This window comes from Pygocentrus nattereri, chromosome 12 (genome assembly GCF_015220715.1).
Source record: "Pygocentrus nattereri isolate fPygNat1 chromosome 12, fPygNat1.pri, whole genome shotgun sequence".
NCBI lineage: Eukaryota > Metazoa > Chordata > Actinopteri > Characiformes > Serrasalmidae > Pygocentrus > Pygocentrus nattereri.
The window spans coordinates 6994242-7015517 of NC_051222.1; the positions used below are offsets into that span (position 1 = coordinate 6994242).

Consider the following 21276-nt stretch of genomic DNA (forward strand, 5'->3'; position numbering starts at 1 on the left):
ATAGCAATATAAACACTAATAAAGAAATATGGCAGCAGCAGCAGGTTGTCCATCAGTCCTGTAAATGAAGTTCAGATGTTTCATGTTCGCTCTTTTCTGTTGTGTTCGGTCTTAAACGTGTCCGTCTCACTGGGTGGAGGACGAGCCCGTTTAAGGAAGATTACACTGTAAGAAATGGCCGTGAAATTTACATAAAAACGATGTAAAACCACAACAGAAAAATACTGTAAACTGGAAAGCATAAATGTTTTGTTTAATTCACAGTAAAACTTTGTGAACTGTCAAACAATTTTTTAATTTTATTTTTACAAAAACAATATGTGAATATAATCAAATGTATTTGTTAAAACAAGACATGGTGATAAAAAACACAGAAAAATGTTGTAATAGCCATAACAAAGCAATTTTGTTAATATGACATTGAAATACTGGAAAAACTGAAGTTTTTGTCATTTGTTTTTGAAAATACAAAACATGTAAGTAAGTCGTTTTACAACTTTATGCCGTACTTTTTACACGATTGGTGGAAGAATCAAAACAGTGGTTATCCAGATATTTTCAGGAGGGGACCTGGTATGGTAAAAACACACCTTGCTACTATCAGCATGGAGTAATATCATTTTTCATCTGAAAGTGCGCAGCTAAGGCTCGTTTCTATTGGATGATCCCACTGAGGGCGGAGGAACCCGAGCTTCACTGCAGCGGCTGCTGGGTCGTGTGGAGAAGCGAAGAGGAGCGGAGAAGAAATTTTGAACTGTTTCACAAGTTTTATCGACAGATAGACGCCGTTTCTTCTGGGGTCTTTGGCTGTTCAGTCATAACGTTTAACGGTAAGCTTTACATTTCCATTTTTCCCCACGACTTCCTGAAAATGTTTGCTGAAACTGAAAGCACATGTTGCGAGCTAGTGCTAGTCAGCGTTTCGGCCTTCTGCACCAATGCGTGGTAGTTTAGTTTAACTATAAAAATCACAGGCACACACCGATTTTCATAAAATGATCACCTGCGTCTTTTGCACAAAGAAACTGGACACATTACGAGGCTGTGCACTACATTGCAGAGTGCATAGGAATGAGCCTCGTTGTCTTGTCAAGTGTGTTGGCGCGAACTGTAGTCAAACATTTACAACTTGCTCTGCTTTCAAGGGCCATTTTTATCGTCTGCATAATTACCTGCGCCACATGCTTCTGCCGTTGTTGCTGATTTAAAATGCGCCGTTGCATTACGTGCCCGCCATTTTCACACAGTGAAAGAGACCGCGGTCACGCCATCTGCACTTAGGAAAAGCTCGGTCGCGCTATCTGCGCGAAAGGTTCTAGTGCGCGTCTAAACTGCATTTTACGGTAGCAGCTCGCGCTTTCAGTACAGATATTCAATACAGACCACAATCTGAAGTCCTATAAAACAGACAAATCAGAGTGTTATCATATCAGACAAGTATATACTTAAAGAACACTCTTTCTTGTATTCATGGTATGTGGACCAAGTGATATTATAGTAGAAATTTGGAATAATGGGATGGCAAACTTGTGAAAAGTGTCTATTCGGTTATGAATTAATCACAATTTGAGGTCCTATAAAATAAGCAAATCAAATTGTTATCAAATCACTCCACTATATTCTTGAGCAGCACTTCCTATGTATCCTTTCTATCACTTTCAAGTGTTTTTAATGTAGCATTTTGGAATAACAGGATGGGAAAATCCTGTCACATGACGATTCGGTTGCTTATGTTCACTATTTGGAGCTATATAAAATACACAAATCAAATTGTTATCAAATCACTCCATGACATTCTTCAACAGCACTTCCTGATGTACCATATCTGTCATTTCCAAGTGTTTTTACTGTAGCATTTTGGAATAACACTTTTTACAAGTTTGCCATCCCATTATTCCAAATTTCTACTGTAATATCACTTGGTCCACATATTGTCTGTTTTATAGGACTTCAGATTGTGGTCTGTATAATAACTGTACCCTGATAGCACATATACATCTCAGAGACGTCTTTTGGATGTAACACAGTTCGTCTGGAATACGTATTTAATAGAGCGTGTGCTCATCGGCAATACGTCTCTGATACGTCTCTGGTGGATCGTGAAAGACCTTCAGCTGCTGCATTCCAGACCTATCTGGCTGCGTCATAATCACGCCTGCGTCTCGGAGACGCTTCTGAGATCTCTCCTAGACCATTTACTAGAGCGTTTATTCATCTGCAGTACATCTTTTAAACATCGGGCTTGGATGCCAAAATGACGTTCATACGCTGCATTGCAGACTGATATGTACAGTATACCTAAAATGCAGCATCTGAGCGTAACTGAATGTGTGACATTTAGAATCAAACCTTCTTACATAAGTTACATTCAAAGCTAGATTTTATATTCTTCTTCCTCCCTGAGTTAAAGATATAAAATATACAAGCAGAGAGATCGTATGAGCCATTAAGAAGCCTACAGACTCAAACAGAAATCTACACTGGAAAAATGATGTATAGAAATTATGCTATATAATTTTATGTGATTAATTTATATTATTATTAATATTATTACCCCAAAACAAAATTAAGTGAAAGGGAATTTTCCTTTAACATGTTTATTTAACAGAAAATCAACAATAGAATAAAGAATGGAACAAACATGTGGAATTAACATAAATAAAAGTTTAGCGTCCTGCTGATGCCAGGCGGAGGTAATCCTTTAGGCATTTTTCAGCCTCTGCTTCCGTGGGAGCTGGTAGCGCTGGGTTCTTCACTGCGGCAGCTGTGTGTCAAAATGTAGAATATTATTACTATTCTTATTAAAGAGGCATAAGGACTATACATTTATCAGCTGTATTACACTGAATAAATGGAACTGCCTGTAAGAAATAAGTAATCTAACGTATCTGTTATTAGGCCAGGTTTTTAAGGTATTACGCTACAGGCATAGTAATTAATTGGAGGGGGACTAGTATTTTCCAATATATACAAAGGTGTTGTTATTTAGCGTCATTTCGTCGAAAACTGTCCTAATTAAAGTAAGAATGGCAATATCTGCACTTTAAAAACACGTGAAAACCACATGACCAATAAGCGTCCAGTATAGATGACGAGGGGCACACGTGATAGATGAACGTCTCTGACCTAATTTAGAAGAAGCGCTCAAGAAGAAAGCAGCTTTCCGAAGGTCCGTCGGAGAAAGGTAAGTTCAAGTTCACATACTAAATTAACTAGGTTATCAGTGATGTATGTGTTTATCCTGTTATAGGTACTAGATTTGTGGCATATTTAAAGTTAAAGTTCACAGGTGCATCGAGGTAACTTATTTTGTCAAATAACTTAAGCTAGTGAACTTGGCTATCATTACCACGTGCTAGCCATCCCTGAGGTGGCTGCTGCATTTGCACTAGCTTATGTCATTTCTCGAAGCAGTGTGGCTGTTTGGGTAAGTTGAGGTAAAATGTTCTTGATAGTTATTTTCCTCATTGAAAGACAAGTCATAAACCAACATGTTGCACTGTCTAACCCCTGGCCTCCTCAGTTTGACCGAGCTAAACACTGTAGATCAGGGGTGCCCAAACTTTTTTCAAAGGGGGCCAGATTGGACAATATCAAAACACCTAAGGACCGGTCTCCTTTCCAAAAGTATTATTCATACATTATATAACATTGTATTCAAAATATTTAAACACAAATGTACAGAATAATTAACAATTATTTAACTAATTAAATTAATTCGACTGTAATTACAGCAAAAATTGCAACAATAATGTATTCTTACGATACAGTGGCCAATAAACATCTGTCTGCGGGCCACACTTTGGACACCCCTGCTGTAGATCTATCATAAGGTATATGTAATTTAGTACATAATGGTGTAGTATTTCGTTTGATAATGGCCTAATTTAAATTCTGATTAATTTGGGTGTGGTTTTGTTGCATGACACCTATTCTTTATGTTACAGCAAATAATGTAACATGTAAGTGGTTCTAATATACTCACCAATAATAAGCTGTCCACAGGCTGTCTGCTTTAAACCTCGCTTGTCTCCCCTGCCACACCAGTTAAGGCTTTTTGCCAGGTTGGGGGTGAAGACCTTGCTGGCAATCCGCCATATTGTCTTTTTCATTGTGTGGCCTCCACTTAGTGAGAGCGTGTTGGTCTGAAATAATACACAATAAGAACAGAAATGGATAAACAGCAGTCTCACTGTACCAACTGCACCTTCATAACATGTGTCCTAGGAAATGTACATTCTGTTTTGCATTTTGTAATTACGGTTCTTGTTTTAAATAGTTCATATCTTATTTATTGTATTGACCTAAAGTAATTGATTAGAAAGTTTTTGACTAATAATATAAAGCTGTATACAGTCATGGCTAAAATAATTGCACTTCTTTTAAGAAAATTTTTAGATGCAATATTCACAGATTGGTGAACCTCTGCCCATCTTTGCAGAGATATAGGTAGATAGATAGATAGATAGATAGATAGATAGATAGATAGATAGATAGATAGATAGATAAGGGAATAAGGGTGATAGATAGATAGATAGATAGATAGATAGATAGATAGATAGATAGATAGATAGATAGATAGATAGATAGATAAGGGAATAAGGGTTATAGATAAGGGAATAAGGGTTATAGATAGATAGATAAGGGTGATAGATAGATAGATAGATAAGGGAATAAGGGAGATAGATAGATAGATAAGGGAATAAGGGTGATAGATAGATAGATAAGGGAATAAGGGTGATAGATAGATAGATAAGGGAATAAGGGTGATAGATAGATAGATAGATAGATAAGGGAATAAGGGTTATAGATAGATAGATAAGGGAATAAGGGTTATAGATAGATAGATAAGGGAATAAGGGTTATAGATAGATAGATAGATAGATAAGGGAATAAGGGTTATAGATAGATAGATAAGGGAATAAGGGTTATAGATAGATAGATAAGGGAATAAGGGTTATAGATAGATAGATAAGGGAATAAGGGTTATAGATAGATAAGGGAATAAGGGTTATAGATAGATAGATAAGGGAATAAGGGTGATAGATAGATAGATAGATAGATAGATAGATAGATAGATAGATAGATAGATAAGGGAATAAGGGTTATAGATAAGGGAATAAGGGTTATAGATAGATAGATAAGGGTGATAGATAGATAAGGGAATAAGGGTGATAGATAGATAGATAAGGGAATAAGGGTGATACATAGATAGATAGATAGATAGATAGATAGATAGATAGATAGATAGATAGATAGATAAGGGAATAAGGGTTATAGATAAGGGAATAAGGGTTATAGATAGATAGATAAGGGTGATAGATAGATAGATAGATAGATAAGGGTGATAGATAGATAGATAAGGGAATAAGGGTGATAGATAGATAGATAGATAAGGGAATAAGGGTGATAGATAGATAGATAGATAGATAGATAGATAGATAGATAGATAGATAGATAGATAGATAGATAGATAAGGGAATAAGGGTTATAGATAGATAGATAAGGGAATAAGGGTTATAGATAGATAGATAAGGGTGATAGATAGATAGATAAGGGAATAAGGGTGATAGATAGATAGATAAGGGAATAAGGGTTATAGATAAGGGAATAAGGGTTATAGATAGATAGATAAGGGTGATAGATAGATAGATAGATAGATAAGGGTGATAGATAGATAGATAAGGGAATAAGGGTGATAGATAGATAGATAGATAAGGGAATAAGGGTGATAGATAGATAGATAGATAGATAGATAGATAGATAGATAGATAGATAGATAGATAAGGGAATAAGGGTTATAGATAGATAGATAAGGGAATAAGGGTTATAGATAGATAGATAAGGGTGATAGATAGATAGATAAGGGAATAAGGGTGATAGATAGATAGATAAGGGAATAAGGGTTATAGATAAGGGAATAAGGGTTATAGATAGATAGATAAGGGTGATAGATAGATAGATAGATAGATAGATAGATAGATAAGGGAATAAGGGTGATAGATAGATAGATAAGGGAATAAGGGTTATAGATAGATAGATAAGGGAATAAGGGTTATAGATAGATAGATAAGGGAATAAGGGTTATAGATAAGGGAATAAGGGTTATAGATAGATAGATAAGGGTGATAGATAGATAGATAAGGGAATAAGGGTGATAGATAGATAGATAAGGGAATAAGGGTTATAGATAGATAGATAAGGGAATAAGGGTTATAGATAAGGGAATAAGGGTTATAGATAGATAGATAAGGGTGATAGATAGATAGATAAGGGTGATAGATAGATAGATAAGGGAATAAGGGTGATAGATAGATAGATAAGGGAATAAGGGTTATAGATAGATAGATAAGGGAATAAGGGTTATAGATAGATAGATAAGGGAATAAGGGTTATAGATAGATAGATAAGGGAATAGGGGTTATAGATAGATAGATAAGGGAATAAGGGTTATAGATAGATAGATAAGGGTGATAGATAGATAAGGGAATAAGGGTTATAGATAAGGGAATAAGGGTTATAGATAAGGGAATAAGGGTTATAGATAGATAGATAAGGGAATAAGGGTTATAGATAGATAGATAAGGGTGATAGATAGATAAGGGAATAAGGGTTATAGATAAGGGAATAAGGGTTATAGATAAGGGAATAAGGGTTATAGATAGATAGATAAGGGAATAAGGGTTATAGATAGATAGATAAGGGTGATAGATAGATAAGGGAATAAGGGTTATAGATAGATAGATAAGGGAATAAGGGTTATAGATAGATAGATAAGGGAATAAGGGTTATAGATAGATAGATAAGGGTGATAGATAGATAGATAGATAGATAGATAGATAGATAGATAGATAGATAGATAGATAGATAGATAGATAGATAGATAGATAAGGGAATAAGGGAGATAGATAGATAGATAGATAGATAAGATAGATAGATAGATAGATAGATAGATAGATAAGATAGATAGATAAGATAGATAGATAGATAGATAGATAGATAGATAGATAAGATAGATAGATAGATAGATAGATAGATAGATAGATAGATAGATAGATAGATAAGGGAATAAGGGTTATAGATAGATAGATAAGGGAATAAGGGTGATAGATAGATAGATAGATAGATAAGATAGATAGATAGATAGATAGATAGATAGATAAGATAGATAGATAGATAGATAGATAGATAGATAGATAGATAAGGGAATAAGGGTTATAGATAGATAGATAAGGGAATAAGGGTTATAGATAGATAGATAGATAAGGGTGATAGATAGATAGATAGATAGATAGATAGATAGATAGATAGATAGATAGATAAGGGAATAAGGGTTATAGATAAGGGAATAAGGGTTATAGATAGATAGATAAGGGAATAAGGGTGATAGATAGATAGATAGATAGATAGATAGATAGATAGATAGATAGATAGATAGATAGATAGATAGATAGATAAGATAGATAGATAGATAGATAGATAAGGGAATAAGGGTTATAGATAGATAGATAAGGGAATAAGGGTTATAGATAGATAGATAGATAAGGGTGATAGATAGATAGATAGATAGATAGATAGATAGATAGATAGATAGATAGATAAGGGAATAAGGGAGATAGATAGATAGATAGATAGATAGATAGATAGATAGATAGATAGATAGATAGATAGATAGATAAGGGAATAAGGGTTATAGATAAGGGAATAAGGGTTATAGATAGATAGATAAGGGAATAAGGGTGATAGATAGATAGATAGATGGAATAAGGGTGATAGATAGATAGATAAGGGAGATAGATAGATAGATAGATAGATAGATAGATAGATAGATAGATAGATAAGGGAATAAGGGTTATAGATAGATAGATAAGGGAATAAGGGTTATAGATAGATAGATAAGGGTGATAGATAGATAGATAAGGGAATAAGGGTTATAGATACGCATAGAGAGATAGCTCGAGAGATAGAGAGTTGGTGGTAGCTAGATTTGATTTAATGGGAAATCTATAAATGAACTTACCATCCTCTGCTTCAGTCCATTGTTCAACAGCCTCTTCTCTAAATCTTCTAGGGTCTCCATTGAATTTAGGGGGAAAATATTCATTTCCTCCTCATCTTGGACCTGTTGTGGGGGCAAAATTCGGCGGCCACCCACAAAAGACTCAACAAGTGATGTGAGGTAAGTAATCTTCAGGTCCATCTCTCTCAGTGCCTCTAACACTGTTCTGTCTACAGCTGCAAAAGATAGAATGTTAAGATAGAAGTTATCCTTTTATTCATTGTAAGCAATTTTTAAAACTACTTTGTCTTAAAGACCAAACTTACGTGTGCACTGATTATTGATGAACCGCCTTGAAGGTCCCTGTTGTGCAGTGGGTGCTGTTTACAGTACAAGATTTAAATAAACATGTTCATTTTAGTGATCTAAGAAGTGATTGTAAATATGAGTGTTTATTTATACATACTGACAAATGTCTATACACCCAACAGCCACTTCATTAGGTACATCTCCTTGCATCTACACTCGTTGTCTGTTATTCAGCTCCATTTGCCATTTGGAAAAACTTTGTAGTTCTACAATTACAGACTGTAGTCCATCTGTTTTTATGTATACTTTATTGCCCTGTTCATTAATTGTCAGGATCTCCACAGGGCCACCACAGAGCAGGTATTATTTGGGCAGTGGATCATTCTCAGCACTGCAATGACACTAACCTGGTGGTGATGGTGTGTTATATGTGCTGTGCTGGTGTCAGTTGATCAGACAGAGAGGTGGTGCTGGAGTTTAAAACCTAAGTATCACTGCTGGACTGAGAATCGTCCACCAACCAAAACTATCCAGACAACAGCATCCTGTGGGCACCATCTTCTGACTGCTGATGAAGAACTAGAGGATGACCAACACAAACTGTGCAGCGACAGATGAATTATCCTATCTAACTTTACATCTACAAGGTAGGACTGTCCAATAGAGTGGACAGTGAGACACAGTGTTTAAAAACTCAAAAAGCACTGCTGTGTATCATCTGCACATACCAGCACAACACACTAACACACCACCACCACGGCACAAACTACAGCGTGCTCCAAAATGGAGCTGATAAAATAGACAATAAGTATAGATACAAGGAGGTGCATGGGTGTATATGGCTTGTAAGGTTTAAGGTAAACTCACCATTTGTATGAGAAAGAACATCCTGGCCTTGTCTTGTATCCTGAGATGGCCATGTATACGTATTGGGCATGTTCCACCCTGTTTGCCATTGTTGTGTTGTAGGTGCTGTTAACACGGAAATTTAAAGGAAAAGTCACTGCCTAGAAAACAGGACTTTGCTCTGTGTATTCTTAGCTTGTAAGAAATGAGCTGACTATGGATAACATCTGTAAATGTTTTGGATAGTATACTTTTTTTTGTTATATTTTGACTGTTTTGTGTTCTATGTTCTAGACTGTTTTACAGTAATGTGAAAAATTAGGACACCCTATGAAAACCATTGTCTTGTTAACATAATTAACATTTGATATTCATTGTAACAATATTAAGATGAAGGCCATATAACTAAACAAATAAAACTAAAGAAATGTCTTTGAAAAAACATTTGGACAATGGTTATAGGAAACGTCTAATTGAGTTTTTTTCAGCCGAAGGGCGAAAAATACAATACAATCTAAAAAAAAAAAAAAAGTAAAATACAAATGACAACTGTGAAATTGGACACAGTATTAGAACTTTGCTTTTTTGTTGAGTCATTTTACTGCTGTCTAGGTGTGAGAGTTTTGCCACTGAGGACGTGTAAAAAGATTTTTACCGTCGTCCCCGATTAAAAAAAAAAATCAAATCTGAACAGATCTAAACGTGTCCCTGAACATTTGTACACATTACAAACCTGAAACCCATTGCTATTATTAAATGTCTTAATTGAACTCACCGTGAATGTATATCTCACATTGGACTTACCATGAGGTAGAACCTGTTGGCTTTGTCTTGTATCCTGAAAGCTATCTGCAAGGAAATTTCAGAATCAAATGCAGAAACAAACTTGATTTCACATATTTGATTATAATCATTGTTCAGGGCTGCTCAGTAAAGTAATCAAACTTACATGGGGTCTGGTTAGATATTGACCACTCAGAAGACTCTTGTTGTATGGCAGGGGCTGTTGGAACAAAATTGCTGTTACTACTAATCATACATTCTAGAAATCTGACAAGAATTGCCATTAAAATTATTTTCATAATAGGCCCTTTTTTACCACAATTCCAGCCTACGTCTTTCAATCTCTTAAGTGGATGTAGAATGCGGCTGATTTGTTTGTGATTGTGTTTAAACTATATGTGCATATAAATAAAAAAGACAAAGTTAAAGATTACTTAGACAGGGCACAATGCTTATAGATAGAGAGATAGATAGTGATGTAGGTAGATGAATAGTTAGATAAGTTAGAGTTACAGATATGTAGGTAGATAGCTAGGGAATAAGGGTTATAGCTAGAGCTGTAGATAGAGATTTATAGATAGGTCGTTAGGTAGATAGGGAATAAGGGTTATAGATAGAGGGCTGTAGGTAGATGGATAGGTAGATAGATAGTTATAGATGGGTAGGTAGGTAGTTAGGGAATAAGGGTTATAGCTAGAGCTGTAGGTAGATGGAGTTATAGATAGGTCGGTCGGTAGGTAGACAGATAAAAAGGGAATAAGGGTTATAGATAGAGAGAGAGAGAGAGAACATGAAATGGAAAGGAACAATGACAACAACTTTTGAAACACATTTAGACAAAGGCAGTTCCTTTGTAACATTTTATGAAACTTACTCTGTGACATATGATGGCCTGAGTGTTCCCATGGAGAAAATGGCCTTCCTAAATATAATTTTAAAATATATTGTTAGTAATATTTTTGTGACTACACTCCATACAGATACAGATTAATATTGATTATCTCAGTCTTTTTATATTACTTAATGATTGGTATTACCTTGCATTTTTGACAGATCTGTATAAATATTCTCTCCCTGCTGGTTGTCCTGGGCTAAAGATGAAACAAGTCAAGGTAAGTTAACTGCCATACTATAAATTGCCATTGTTTGAGAATATTAGTTGTTTAAAGAGGCATACATTGTATTACTGTTGGGCTACTAAGTAGTAACGTTCGAAGTAGTTTTTATCTGCTTTCCTGTACTTTCTTTTAATAACTTGATTATCCAAGGATTGTACTTGGATTTAATAAATGCTTTTTTTATAATTACAGGAAATCGTTTAAATTTTTGTTCATGGCAATTGGCAGTGTGCTACAGATGCAAGACCGAGATCAGAATGCTATAGTATTCATTTATCCACCCTTTGGAAATGTTTCAGGCATTATACCTTGAACATCTGATGGTTTGTTGCACCACTCTTGCTCCCGACTGGAAGCTGCTGGACAATGCTGAGAATGCAAAAAAATATAAGTAAGGAATAGGTATCATATGGGACAATATTATTAAGGGACATTACGCTGGTTTAACTATTGTAGCATAATACACTCTTTATATTTGTGGCTTTACACTTAAATATTTCACAGAGATACAGAAGACTGTGTAAATGTCAGAGACCATTTTTTTGCAAGTTCTTGATTTTTCAGATATTTCAGCATATCCTTTATTCAGGATATTAAGAGTCCTTAACGTCTTTGAATGTCATTGGGATGTCTTGGATAGTGAGAAGCAGAAAATGCTCCAACTTCAAAGACTGAACTTTGTAGTTATGGAAAACCTCTCTGCAGAAAAACTGAAAAGAATTACAGCTGTAACAAAGGTATGGGTGGAAAACTTGCACTTAATGTTATGATAAATAAAATGTGATCTCTGACTTTAGCACAGTACTGTAAACGTATAGTAATAAACCATTATGGTAGCATCCTTATTGTGAAGTTAAATGCAATACCATTATGTGTTCCAGGTCCAGGCTGTCTACAAGTCTGTGGTGGGGCTGGGGGTCTTGGGGCAGTGGGAATTTTTTTTTTCACCGGTGGCAATTCATCTTCCTCCGATGAAGAGTATACTTTTCTTCTATAAGTAAAAGTATGTTAATAATGGGTTCTATCACAGAATTGTTCTAAAACACTAATTGTACAGAATGCACAGCTTACTTGCTGACTCTCTTTCCTAGAATCTCTGTGTCAGAGTTCAGATCTGACGTGTAGCATGACTTTTTCCATTTAGAAACAACGTTATCAAATGATTCTGGGGGGAAAGAATGACGGCCATGAAAAAGAACCATCGATCATGCTATGGTGAGGACATAATAATACTTTGTTCTGTACTATGTTAAAATATGCATGTCTTTATTACCTGATTCATAAAGGATTCGCACACTGTGCTTTTTCCACCCTTTATCTGGATGGGGGACCTCAGCTTTTTTAACACTTTTTAAAAGCCGGCTTTGATCTTTATAGGGAGGCCACCAGGAGAACCCATCCATGTACCAGGACTTTGCCACTGGTCCAGTTTGCCCCTCGTTGACAAACTCCACTATGAGGTACATTGTGAGCTGTATTGTGAAACCAGACCCCCAAAATGAAATGTGTTCTGTCAGAAACATTTTTAGTTATTTAATGCCTAAATAAATAATTTTCCATCTGGACAGCCATTTCAAAACTTGAAATCAATGTTTTCATAAAAACAATTTCATTGTAGGAAAAAATTATTAAATCAATAAAATTATCATAGAAATAATTGTACATGTAGATTGTTTGGTGAAAAGAAAACTGTATCAAGAACAATGATGAACAATGATGATGATGATGATGATGATGATTATCTATAACATCCATTTTTCATTAAGATCTTGCAGCATAAAATCAGGTAATAAGAAAATTAGATTTATGATTAGTAAATTCTTGTTATAACTTGCAGTACATCTACATCTACAAATAACTTTAAAAATATATATAACATATGATTCCAAGTTCTGAATGGTGATTTACTGCTGTTTTGTATGCAAAAGTGGAATTGACACAAATTTGTCTTTGTATGGAATAACAAAGTCCTTCCCCTCTATTTGGTTTACTTTGCAGTAGTTTATCGTTCTTGTAAGTCCGTGGACCAAATGTATGCCAATTGTCGATGATGACAGTGGATATTGAAAGAATGGTTCATGCTGCTCAAATGTACTGTATGCAACATATACTTCATTCCTGTAAGACACAATATTTTTAACCTTGACAACTTTCCCCCCCAAATAAAGATGACTGTTGGCTTGGTCAAGTTTGACAGTGAAGAGTGAGGTTGCCAGCTCTTTGTACTGTGTTGCACCACAGAAAGGTGGTGAAAGAGGACCAGAAGTATGTTCTTTTGACACACTTGTCTTTTTCTCCATGCTGTCACTCCATGGCTTCTCTGATAGTCTCTTTACAATCTGACTCAGAGGGCAGCTAGGTTTCCTAATGAGCTTTTTAATTTTGTTCAGGTGGTTTTCATATTGGAAAGCACTGAAGCTGTCGAGAGCACCATGGTTTTTTACATCTTGTGCAAGATGCACTAAATTGTGAACATTGTAGGAGACAAATTTAGGGCCATACAGCTCTCCAAAATGAGACACAAAAAGACCCAATATGTCATTGGCATAGCCCAGGTAGTCCTCGATCACGCTATTATTGCTGAGTATGAAAATTCCCACAAACAAAAGCAGAAAATTTTCATACACTGCGGTGTGCAGTACATCTTTGAGCAGGACAGGGCCCGTGTACAATAAAAATTGCCTAAATTCTGTGGCTTTCCATCCGTCAATTTCTCTGAGAGACCTTGGTTTACGTGCAAACTCCACAGGCACGCAGCTCTGAGCACCCAGCAGTCGCTCTGTTAATAGATTTTGCTGAAACCCAGGCAGCCTACAAGTGAGAGGACCTAACTTCAGCCACAGGTGAAGAAGTCGCCGCATGACACCTAGACACACAAGGTGCATATAATCAAGAGGGAACCCAGAGACCATTCCCGAAGATGTTCTTTCTAAAGGTGAAATGCCAAGGTGGTGATCTGAATCTGTCTTATTTTTGAAACTTTCATCGGTTCTGAGTGGCATATCCGTTCTTGGATATGTCATTCTGTTGTCCATGTAAACTCCGTCCTGTGTGCATTTCTCACATCCATGGTACCCTGTGTGACCTTTTACACACTTAACAAAAGCACGTGCCGGTGCATCGCAAACCACAGAGGAGACCTTTAAGCGTAGCCTGATTCCCTCAAAGTCAAAACCATCTTCCAGCTCAACTATCTCTGATACGAGGTCATCAAGAACCTCACTTGCTGAATCAGGCTTTCTTGCACCACAGAACAGTCCAATTGTGACGGGCTCATGGTGTGGTAAGTTTACAACAGTTCCAAGAATAGGCCATAGTTGTGTTGGTGAACTTTTGAAAAGTGGCAGCCCATCAATGTTGATTTGAAGTTTCAAATGTTTGTTACTGATCAATAAACTCTTGTTTTTTTGTAGAATGTGCATTATTGAGTGAAGCACACCAAAGTAGCAGTACTGACCACCGGCTTTCTCCTGAATTGCAAATTCACTTGACCTCACTGTACCTAACAGTGTCCTAGCATCTCTAGGTAAAGTTGGGTGATGCTTGCCAAGGACAGCTAGCAGGGCATTTACGGCATTGTGCGTAATGTGGTGCTCAGCCGCCCATTTCGCAAGTTCATCCTGTAAAGAGTTGCACTCTGTTTCAGAGTCAGATCCAGAATTAAATTCAGGCAAATCATTAGTACAGGAACCAAAGTCACTGTCACACACAGTACTTTGGCAGTCCATGAATTCTATGTTGTCGTCATCGCCATCTTCACCTATTGTATTGTTTTCTTTTTCTAAATTTGGGCTCTGCCCCCACCCTGTTGCCTGAATTGACTCTATGTCTCTATCAACCCATTCTTTTGCTCTTCGTTTAATTGTCCAATAAGATGGTTTTCTGCAAGACATACTACACAATAAAACAGAACATACAAAACATTGTCATATTCAATCTGTTTTGTCAAAGCCATTTAAAGGAACTTTTGTATCTTCAATTCATACCTTTTTTTTTGGATGAAGGCTGCACCTGTCTTGCAAGTCAACCTGCACAAAAAGAGACAATTATTGAGTGTTAGATAAAAGTAATTTGGGACTTGTAGTTAATCATCTTTCCATGTTAGACTTGGTGATTACTTTAACTTTGAAAAAAGAAACTTAAGTTTTATGCATCTTGATCTTCATCCTGAACACTGTTAGTCACTATACCATGAAATGTTTGGAGTCACTTGTCATATGCTAGTTGTGATAAGCTTGTTTATAGCTTTATTTTGAGAGGGATCCAGAATATTTATGGGAGAGATAGAAGTATATGATCAAACAGTTTGTCATATCAGTTTGTCTGCCTCAAGATTTAATGTCATTCTAGTTAATGAATCATTATATATTTAATCTTTATACAACTTTCTGAATTGTTTTAGGTCATCTGCATTGCTGCTAATTATTGTGGATACATGAGCAGCAATGCAGATGAAGTTGTGATTAAATATTAAGATTAAATATATAATAGTTCATTAACTATAAATGTATAATAGTTCATTAAACCCCCACTAGTTATTCGAAACCTGTGCAGAACTGATGCATTTAGAAAAAAAATGTAAATTTGTTGCAGTGTAAGTGAATATTTTGTTGCCAACATGAACCAAAAGTGGTTCTTCTGTTGCATCACTCAGAGAACACTTGAAAGTTTTCCATAATCTGTATCCTGCGTGTTGAAATGTCAGTTTACAAATTTCCTTTGTCTATGAAGCACACTGTTTACATTCAGTAAAGGTAAATATATATTTCACTCAGTTTATCTGTTATCTCAGATGTGAGAAAAGTGTAGGTTTGATTATTTTTGTTTGTTTAATAAGAAACCTCTTAATGAGATAATGTTACCTATCCACTGAGTGTCCAACTTTACCATACTTTTTAATATATAGTTTTTTCATAGTGGAAAGAGCCTGCATATTTTTATTCAGGGCTGTCCAAACTTATTCACAACAGGCCAGGTTTCCTGCTGAATTTCATTCCAGACAAGCCAGAGAACATCAGATTAACTGTTTGAAAACTGACGCCACTGATTACCCTTTGATGTTTGAGCATTTGGACTCTTCTCTTTTTGACATTTTAACAAAGCGTAAACATTTATCCAGACAATATGATTTATTTGTATTTATTGGTTAATAAAGGAATTTGTTCACGCTTGCATTTTTTTCAGTAACCTGTTAAAAACATTTTTAACACATTCACATTTTTAAAATTTGGAAAATGTGAACCTGTTTATCATTAAAAACAATATGATGAATTGCACAGAGCAATATCAAAATGTCAACAACCATTGTGAGTGTAATGGTAGTAATACAAAACTAGCATTTTAAATTATAAAATATTACATTATACGATTTTGTTTAAAAGATAATGCAAATAATGACTAAACCAGGTCATTTTAGACCCACTTATGTATCCAATGGCTAAACAAGTAAAAATCAGATGTGCTCAGGCTGCTTTAGAATGAAAACCTGCAACCACCTTCGTCGGCCACCGCCCTCTTTTATTTAACTGGGCGAAGTATACGTCTCTCACACGCGTTACGTGAGGAGGTGTGACTTCCCACACAGAACTAAATGCGAGTGTGGTTCAGCTGCAGCCGGTGAGAAATGGATGGAATTCACGTAAGTCGTTAAAATTTGATAATAATATAGCGCGAGACTGATGTAGTGCTGAATTAATAACAGAATTGTATTTGCTAGCATGACTTGACACGTTTCTAGCTATGAATATAAAAAAACTGCTCCTAAAAAGCGAAGCTACCTCAGGAAAGGTGGCCACTCATAGTGAATGTTAGCCAGTTAGCAAATTTACTTACTTTAGTAAACGGCGAACAGGAGTACTCAAGTAAAATGTATTGGAAATTAAAAATGTCTCAAAAATGACTACTTACAAACACAAGAAGCAACAACTATATACAATAAATTGGCTTGAAAAAAGGTAGTGAACGAGCGGTGTCATCGGCTATAGCTCACAAAACCGTTGAGCGTCCGTTAAGTGGTTAGCTCGCGCTAGCTTTTTAAATTCGCCTCGAAGATCCCAACAGTCTCGCGCGCATTAGTGTTTCGCGCTTAAACGCACTATCAGATAACTAAGACTGTTTAATAGGTAAGTGTTGACATAAAACACAGGAAAGCGTAAAATATGGGGGCTGTGAGTGTCACAGGACTGGGACAGTAACTACTGGACTCCATTGGGTAATACATTACCTATATAGACCTATTATCATTTCACTTTTTAGTGCAACTTGAAAAATCCAACGAGGAATAGACTTTGCCTTTATATGCTATATGTTGCCAACAATGATGAGGTAAGATAATCTTTTTTTAGTCCCACAGTGGGGAAATTCAGTGTTACAGCAGCAAAGGGATAGCAAGGCACTCAGTACAAAAAATAGATAGATTAACAGGACAATGTAAAATAATAAAGTAAATGTCAAACTTTTGACTTTTTGACTCTTAAATATATTTACAGATAATTGCAAGTTCTTTACAGATAATTGCAACTCTTAATTGCACATGGGGAAATGGGAAAATATTGCACATTATGTTACATTGAAGAAACTTTCCACTAAATGTGTAGAGTTTAAGTGTGTGTGTGTGTGTGGTCCGCTGGGAGCAGTGCTGGTTGTAGAGTCTAACAGCAGCAGGAAGGAAGGACCTGTGATGCCGTTCCTTCACACACTTGGGGTGAAGCAGCCTGTCGCTAAAGGAGCAGCCCAGTGCTGCCAGAGTCTTATGCATGGGGTGGGAGTCATTCTCCAGCATGGATGCTAGCTTGGCTATGCTGTGCACTGAACTGATCTAAAACAGACCAACCTTAAACAAATCTAAATTTTTTTGGTAGTTTTGGCAGTAGTGGTGTTATATAATACTGTTAAAGTTTAATAATGAAAAAATATAGCTAGTTTTCCTGATTAAAGCCTTTTTCAGATCTGTTCATCTTCCTGAGCGACTTCTTGTCTTCACTTTATAGCGTCATGTTTGTGTTCATGTAAAGTGGTGTCAACAGCTCACTTATGTGATTAGCAGATGTCATGTTTTCTAATGCTTGAACAATCATGTGTGCAATTTCTCCTTTCTGTTTACAGAACTTGGTTATGGTTGTGGAAATTAAGATATTCAGTCTCTTTCAGAAGTTGCTTGTGAGGTCTTTCTGTCAGTAAATACAATCATCCTTCAAATGAAAGGAGCTCACTTCAGCAGAAGAGAAATGTCGGTTCATGACTTCTAGGCACATGTATGCAAGGTGCGTCTATACATAAATCTGAAAGGGTTTTGGTGTACATGTTCTCAGCCCATCTGAGCACAAATCTACTGTTTTAGATCAGTCAAAAATGGCAAAAAAGTGGTTATTTGCCAGAAATAGAAGGATCAATCGGCTATGTATGAGCATCATTTGATCACGTCTTTGCACTGGAAATCAGCAGATACTGATACATAGGCGATTGATTTTTCGTTCTCTACCAAAAACTCAATTTGTCATTTGTTTTGATTGATTTAAATCAATAGAATTTGATATTTTGTTTGCTTATTCTACCTGTAGATGGAAATACAGATCTTGTGCTTGACTGCAGAAACAACTGTGTTCGATTTTGCTGGGCGTTCTGGAAGAAAACATGTTGTCAATGTCTGGCTTTTACAATGTTTTATTTATTTGTTTATGTTATTTGTTTCATTTCTTTTAATACTATCTGACTCGAATGCAAATATTTCTAAAATGTGAGATATGATAAAAACTGCCAGATTAATGATGTTTTCTGTCAGCACAGCTGGCAAAATCAACATTGATGTCTGCACCTGTGCACAAGGTCTGTATGGGTTGTTTGCAAATGACATGATGTAACTGTGTTGCTGTGGTGTGAATTGAGGATGGGGGGCAGGAAGTGATTTTCCACATAGGGCACTCTATCTCACTTTCTCAAAATGACGTTTACGTTGTGTGCAGTCATTTAAAGTCAGTTTAATGGAGAAACTATAAGAGACTTTTATCAAGCACCAGGTGTTGTTGCTGATGAGGGGGGAAAGGATGTCACTATCTGTAACATCTTCTCATTAAGTTATTTTAAATGGGCGTAAACAACTTCTGTTCCATACAACAAATCAAACAAATCAGAAGCGATATCAGTTCAGTGGCATGCCATTTTGCTGCAGCAGTATACACTCTGCACAGTTCAATAAGGAGGCTTCTAATACTTATAGTAGAACATCATTTCTACAATTAACTTTTTTTTGTTGTTTTGTTTCTGTTTATAGGTGACTGCAGACATCATACATGTTGCCCATAGCAGCCATGCCGGGAGTTGGTGTCATCTTGAAGGTTCCTGACGTGACTGGAATTGGAGCTTTTAACCTAATTTTGATCTGTACCTGTGCTCCATGTGCTATTATTACAGGCAATTTTACATGGTAGTACAAAAAAACTGCTAGTGCTCTACTTTAATGCACACCTTGTTTACAGCTTGGTCCAGTGTTGTCTGATTACTTTGATTGTTGCTGAACTTTAAATGTTTGTGCATTTCTGAAGACATTTAGAACACATGAGCAAAGAAGGGTACAACCTATCTGGAGACATTCGACTATGCTGCTTCTGTTACTATTTGCAATGAAATAAATATGCTTACCTTGAAAGTTCTTGTTTCATTTTCATTCCGTGGTGTTGAACATTGGTCCATCAGGTCTTCAGACACCAGGTACAGTCTTCTTTTTTGCTGGCTTATCCATGTGTTTGTTGTGATTTTTGTAATAACTAATTGTATATGTAAATAATGACGTTTTTGCTAATTGCCTATTTCTAGGGCTTGGAACTTCGGTGTGGACTTTGCTTGGTTAAGTCCTGTTGCCTCCAGGATTTACTATCTTGAGCAGATTAAATATTTAAATTCTGTCCAGTTATGTGAAGACTTCTTAGCAGAGGTAAAACCTGCAAATATTTTTAGTGTTAACATGAAAGAAATCTGTATTGTTGTATGTCCTCAATTCTACAGACAGCTTTATTTAGCTGGTGCTGTTTAGATATGCTTGAGAATGGAGAATGTCTGCATATGGTCATATCTATGTATAATTAAGTTTGGCTTTTGCAAAAACTACAGCCTATATGTGTGTTTCTGACTCAACAATGTAGGTAACGTAACGTAATTTCTGTTTAATGAACAGTTATGTCGTCATTGCTAAGTGTTTCATACTTCCCTGATGTCACTTGTATGAACTGGTGATGGTGGACAGGGCACTGTGGCTCTGTCTGAAGTGAGAGTTAATGAAGGGTTTATAGTATTAACTGCCTTCCGTCGTGGTGTTTCGCTGCTGCAATACGAAACTCGCTGGCCACGTCTTGCGTGGCGCGATCATATGAACGTTAGTCACTGAATCTGAGCTGTAAAATTGCAGATCAGGTGCAGACGTAAAAAAAACACTGTATATGCGCAGACATCTGCAGCAGGATGATAATAAGACCAATGTAAGATCAATCCAAATGGAACAGACGCATTTAAGATGTTACGACCTTTTCCAGACGTATTGGAGATGTATGTGTGCTATCAGGGTTTCCACCTTTCCGTTCCACCTTAAATGATTCAGCGTTTGCGTTAATAGGGCGCCGGCGCCAGGTCGCCACTACAGCGCCGTTTAAGGTGGAACGGAAATGTTGAATAAGAAGCTGACAAATAAGGAACAAATCATCTTTTCCACAACTCTGAAAAACAGCAGGTTTGTTCTCGTTTCGCTTCTAATGGCCGTTTATAGCGACCCGAGCTCTGGCAGCGTTAGCTAACCCAGCGGTTATTAAAGCTGGGGCCGTAAGAGCGCCGGATTCCGGACAGCTGTTCGGCTCTTTCCGCGTTTCAGCAGTCAAGGCGGAAATACCCGAAGTCAAACGGAGAGTAATGATTGGTTGGACTCTGCAAAATCTGCCCAGCAACCAAGCTGTATTTTGATTGGTCGCATTCGGGCCAATAGTTTTAAAGAAAACAGAAAAAACCGTCATTGCGTCACCGGTTTGTTCCGTCAGCGTTCCGCACAGCAGCTCCCACAGAAGGAGCGGTTTCCCGTTCAGAGTTTTCCCGCATTTTATCTGAAGTTTTATGAAATCTAACTGCATAAAAACAGACTTTAACTGATTAAACTGATCATAACAGTGAACTAATATAAACAACATGCGCAGTGAACGAGGCGACCGTGGGGAAAAAGCCCAGTAAAGTGGTGTGAAGCTG

General features: G+C 36.5%; 1 protein-coding gene across 3 annotated transcripts; it reads right to left on the reverse strand.

Moving 5' to 3' along the window:
• Positions 1 to 2438: 2438 nt before the first annotated feature.
• Positions 2439 to 11484, reverse strand: LOC119264765. 3 transcript variants are annotated; one of them, XM_037543577.1, is made up of 10 exons: positions 11364 to 11484; positions 10975 to 11028; positions 10812 to 10859; positions 10104 to 10157; positions 9959 to 10003; positions 9176 to 9280; positions 8326 to 8379; positions 8021 to 8235; positions 3986 to 4145; positions 2439 to 2764 (listed from the first exon to the last, which is right to left on the reverse strand). In XM_037543577.1, exons 2-10 carry the CDS (start codon positions 10979 to 10981, stop codon positions 2667 to 2669), a joined length of 786 nt encoding a protein of 261 aa, XP_037399474.1. In that variant the 5' UTR covers positions 10982 to 11028; positions 11364 to 11484; the 3' UTR covers positions 2439 to 2666. The 3 variants fall into 3 exon arrangements, with proteins under 3 accessions (XP_037399474.1, XP_037399475.1, XP_037399473.1); XM_037543578.1 differs by lacking the exon at positions 10975 to 11028 and having other exon boundaries at positions 11364 to 11483; XM_037543576.1 differs by lacking the exons at positions 10812 to 10859; positions 10975 to 11028; positions 11364 to 11484 and having other exon boundaries at positions 10104 to 10299.
• Positions 11485 to 21276: the final 9792 nt, after the last annotated feature.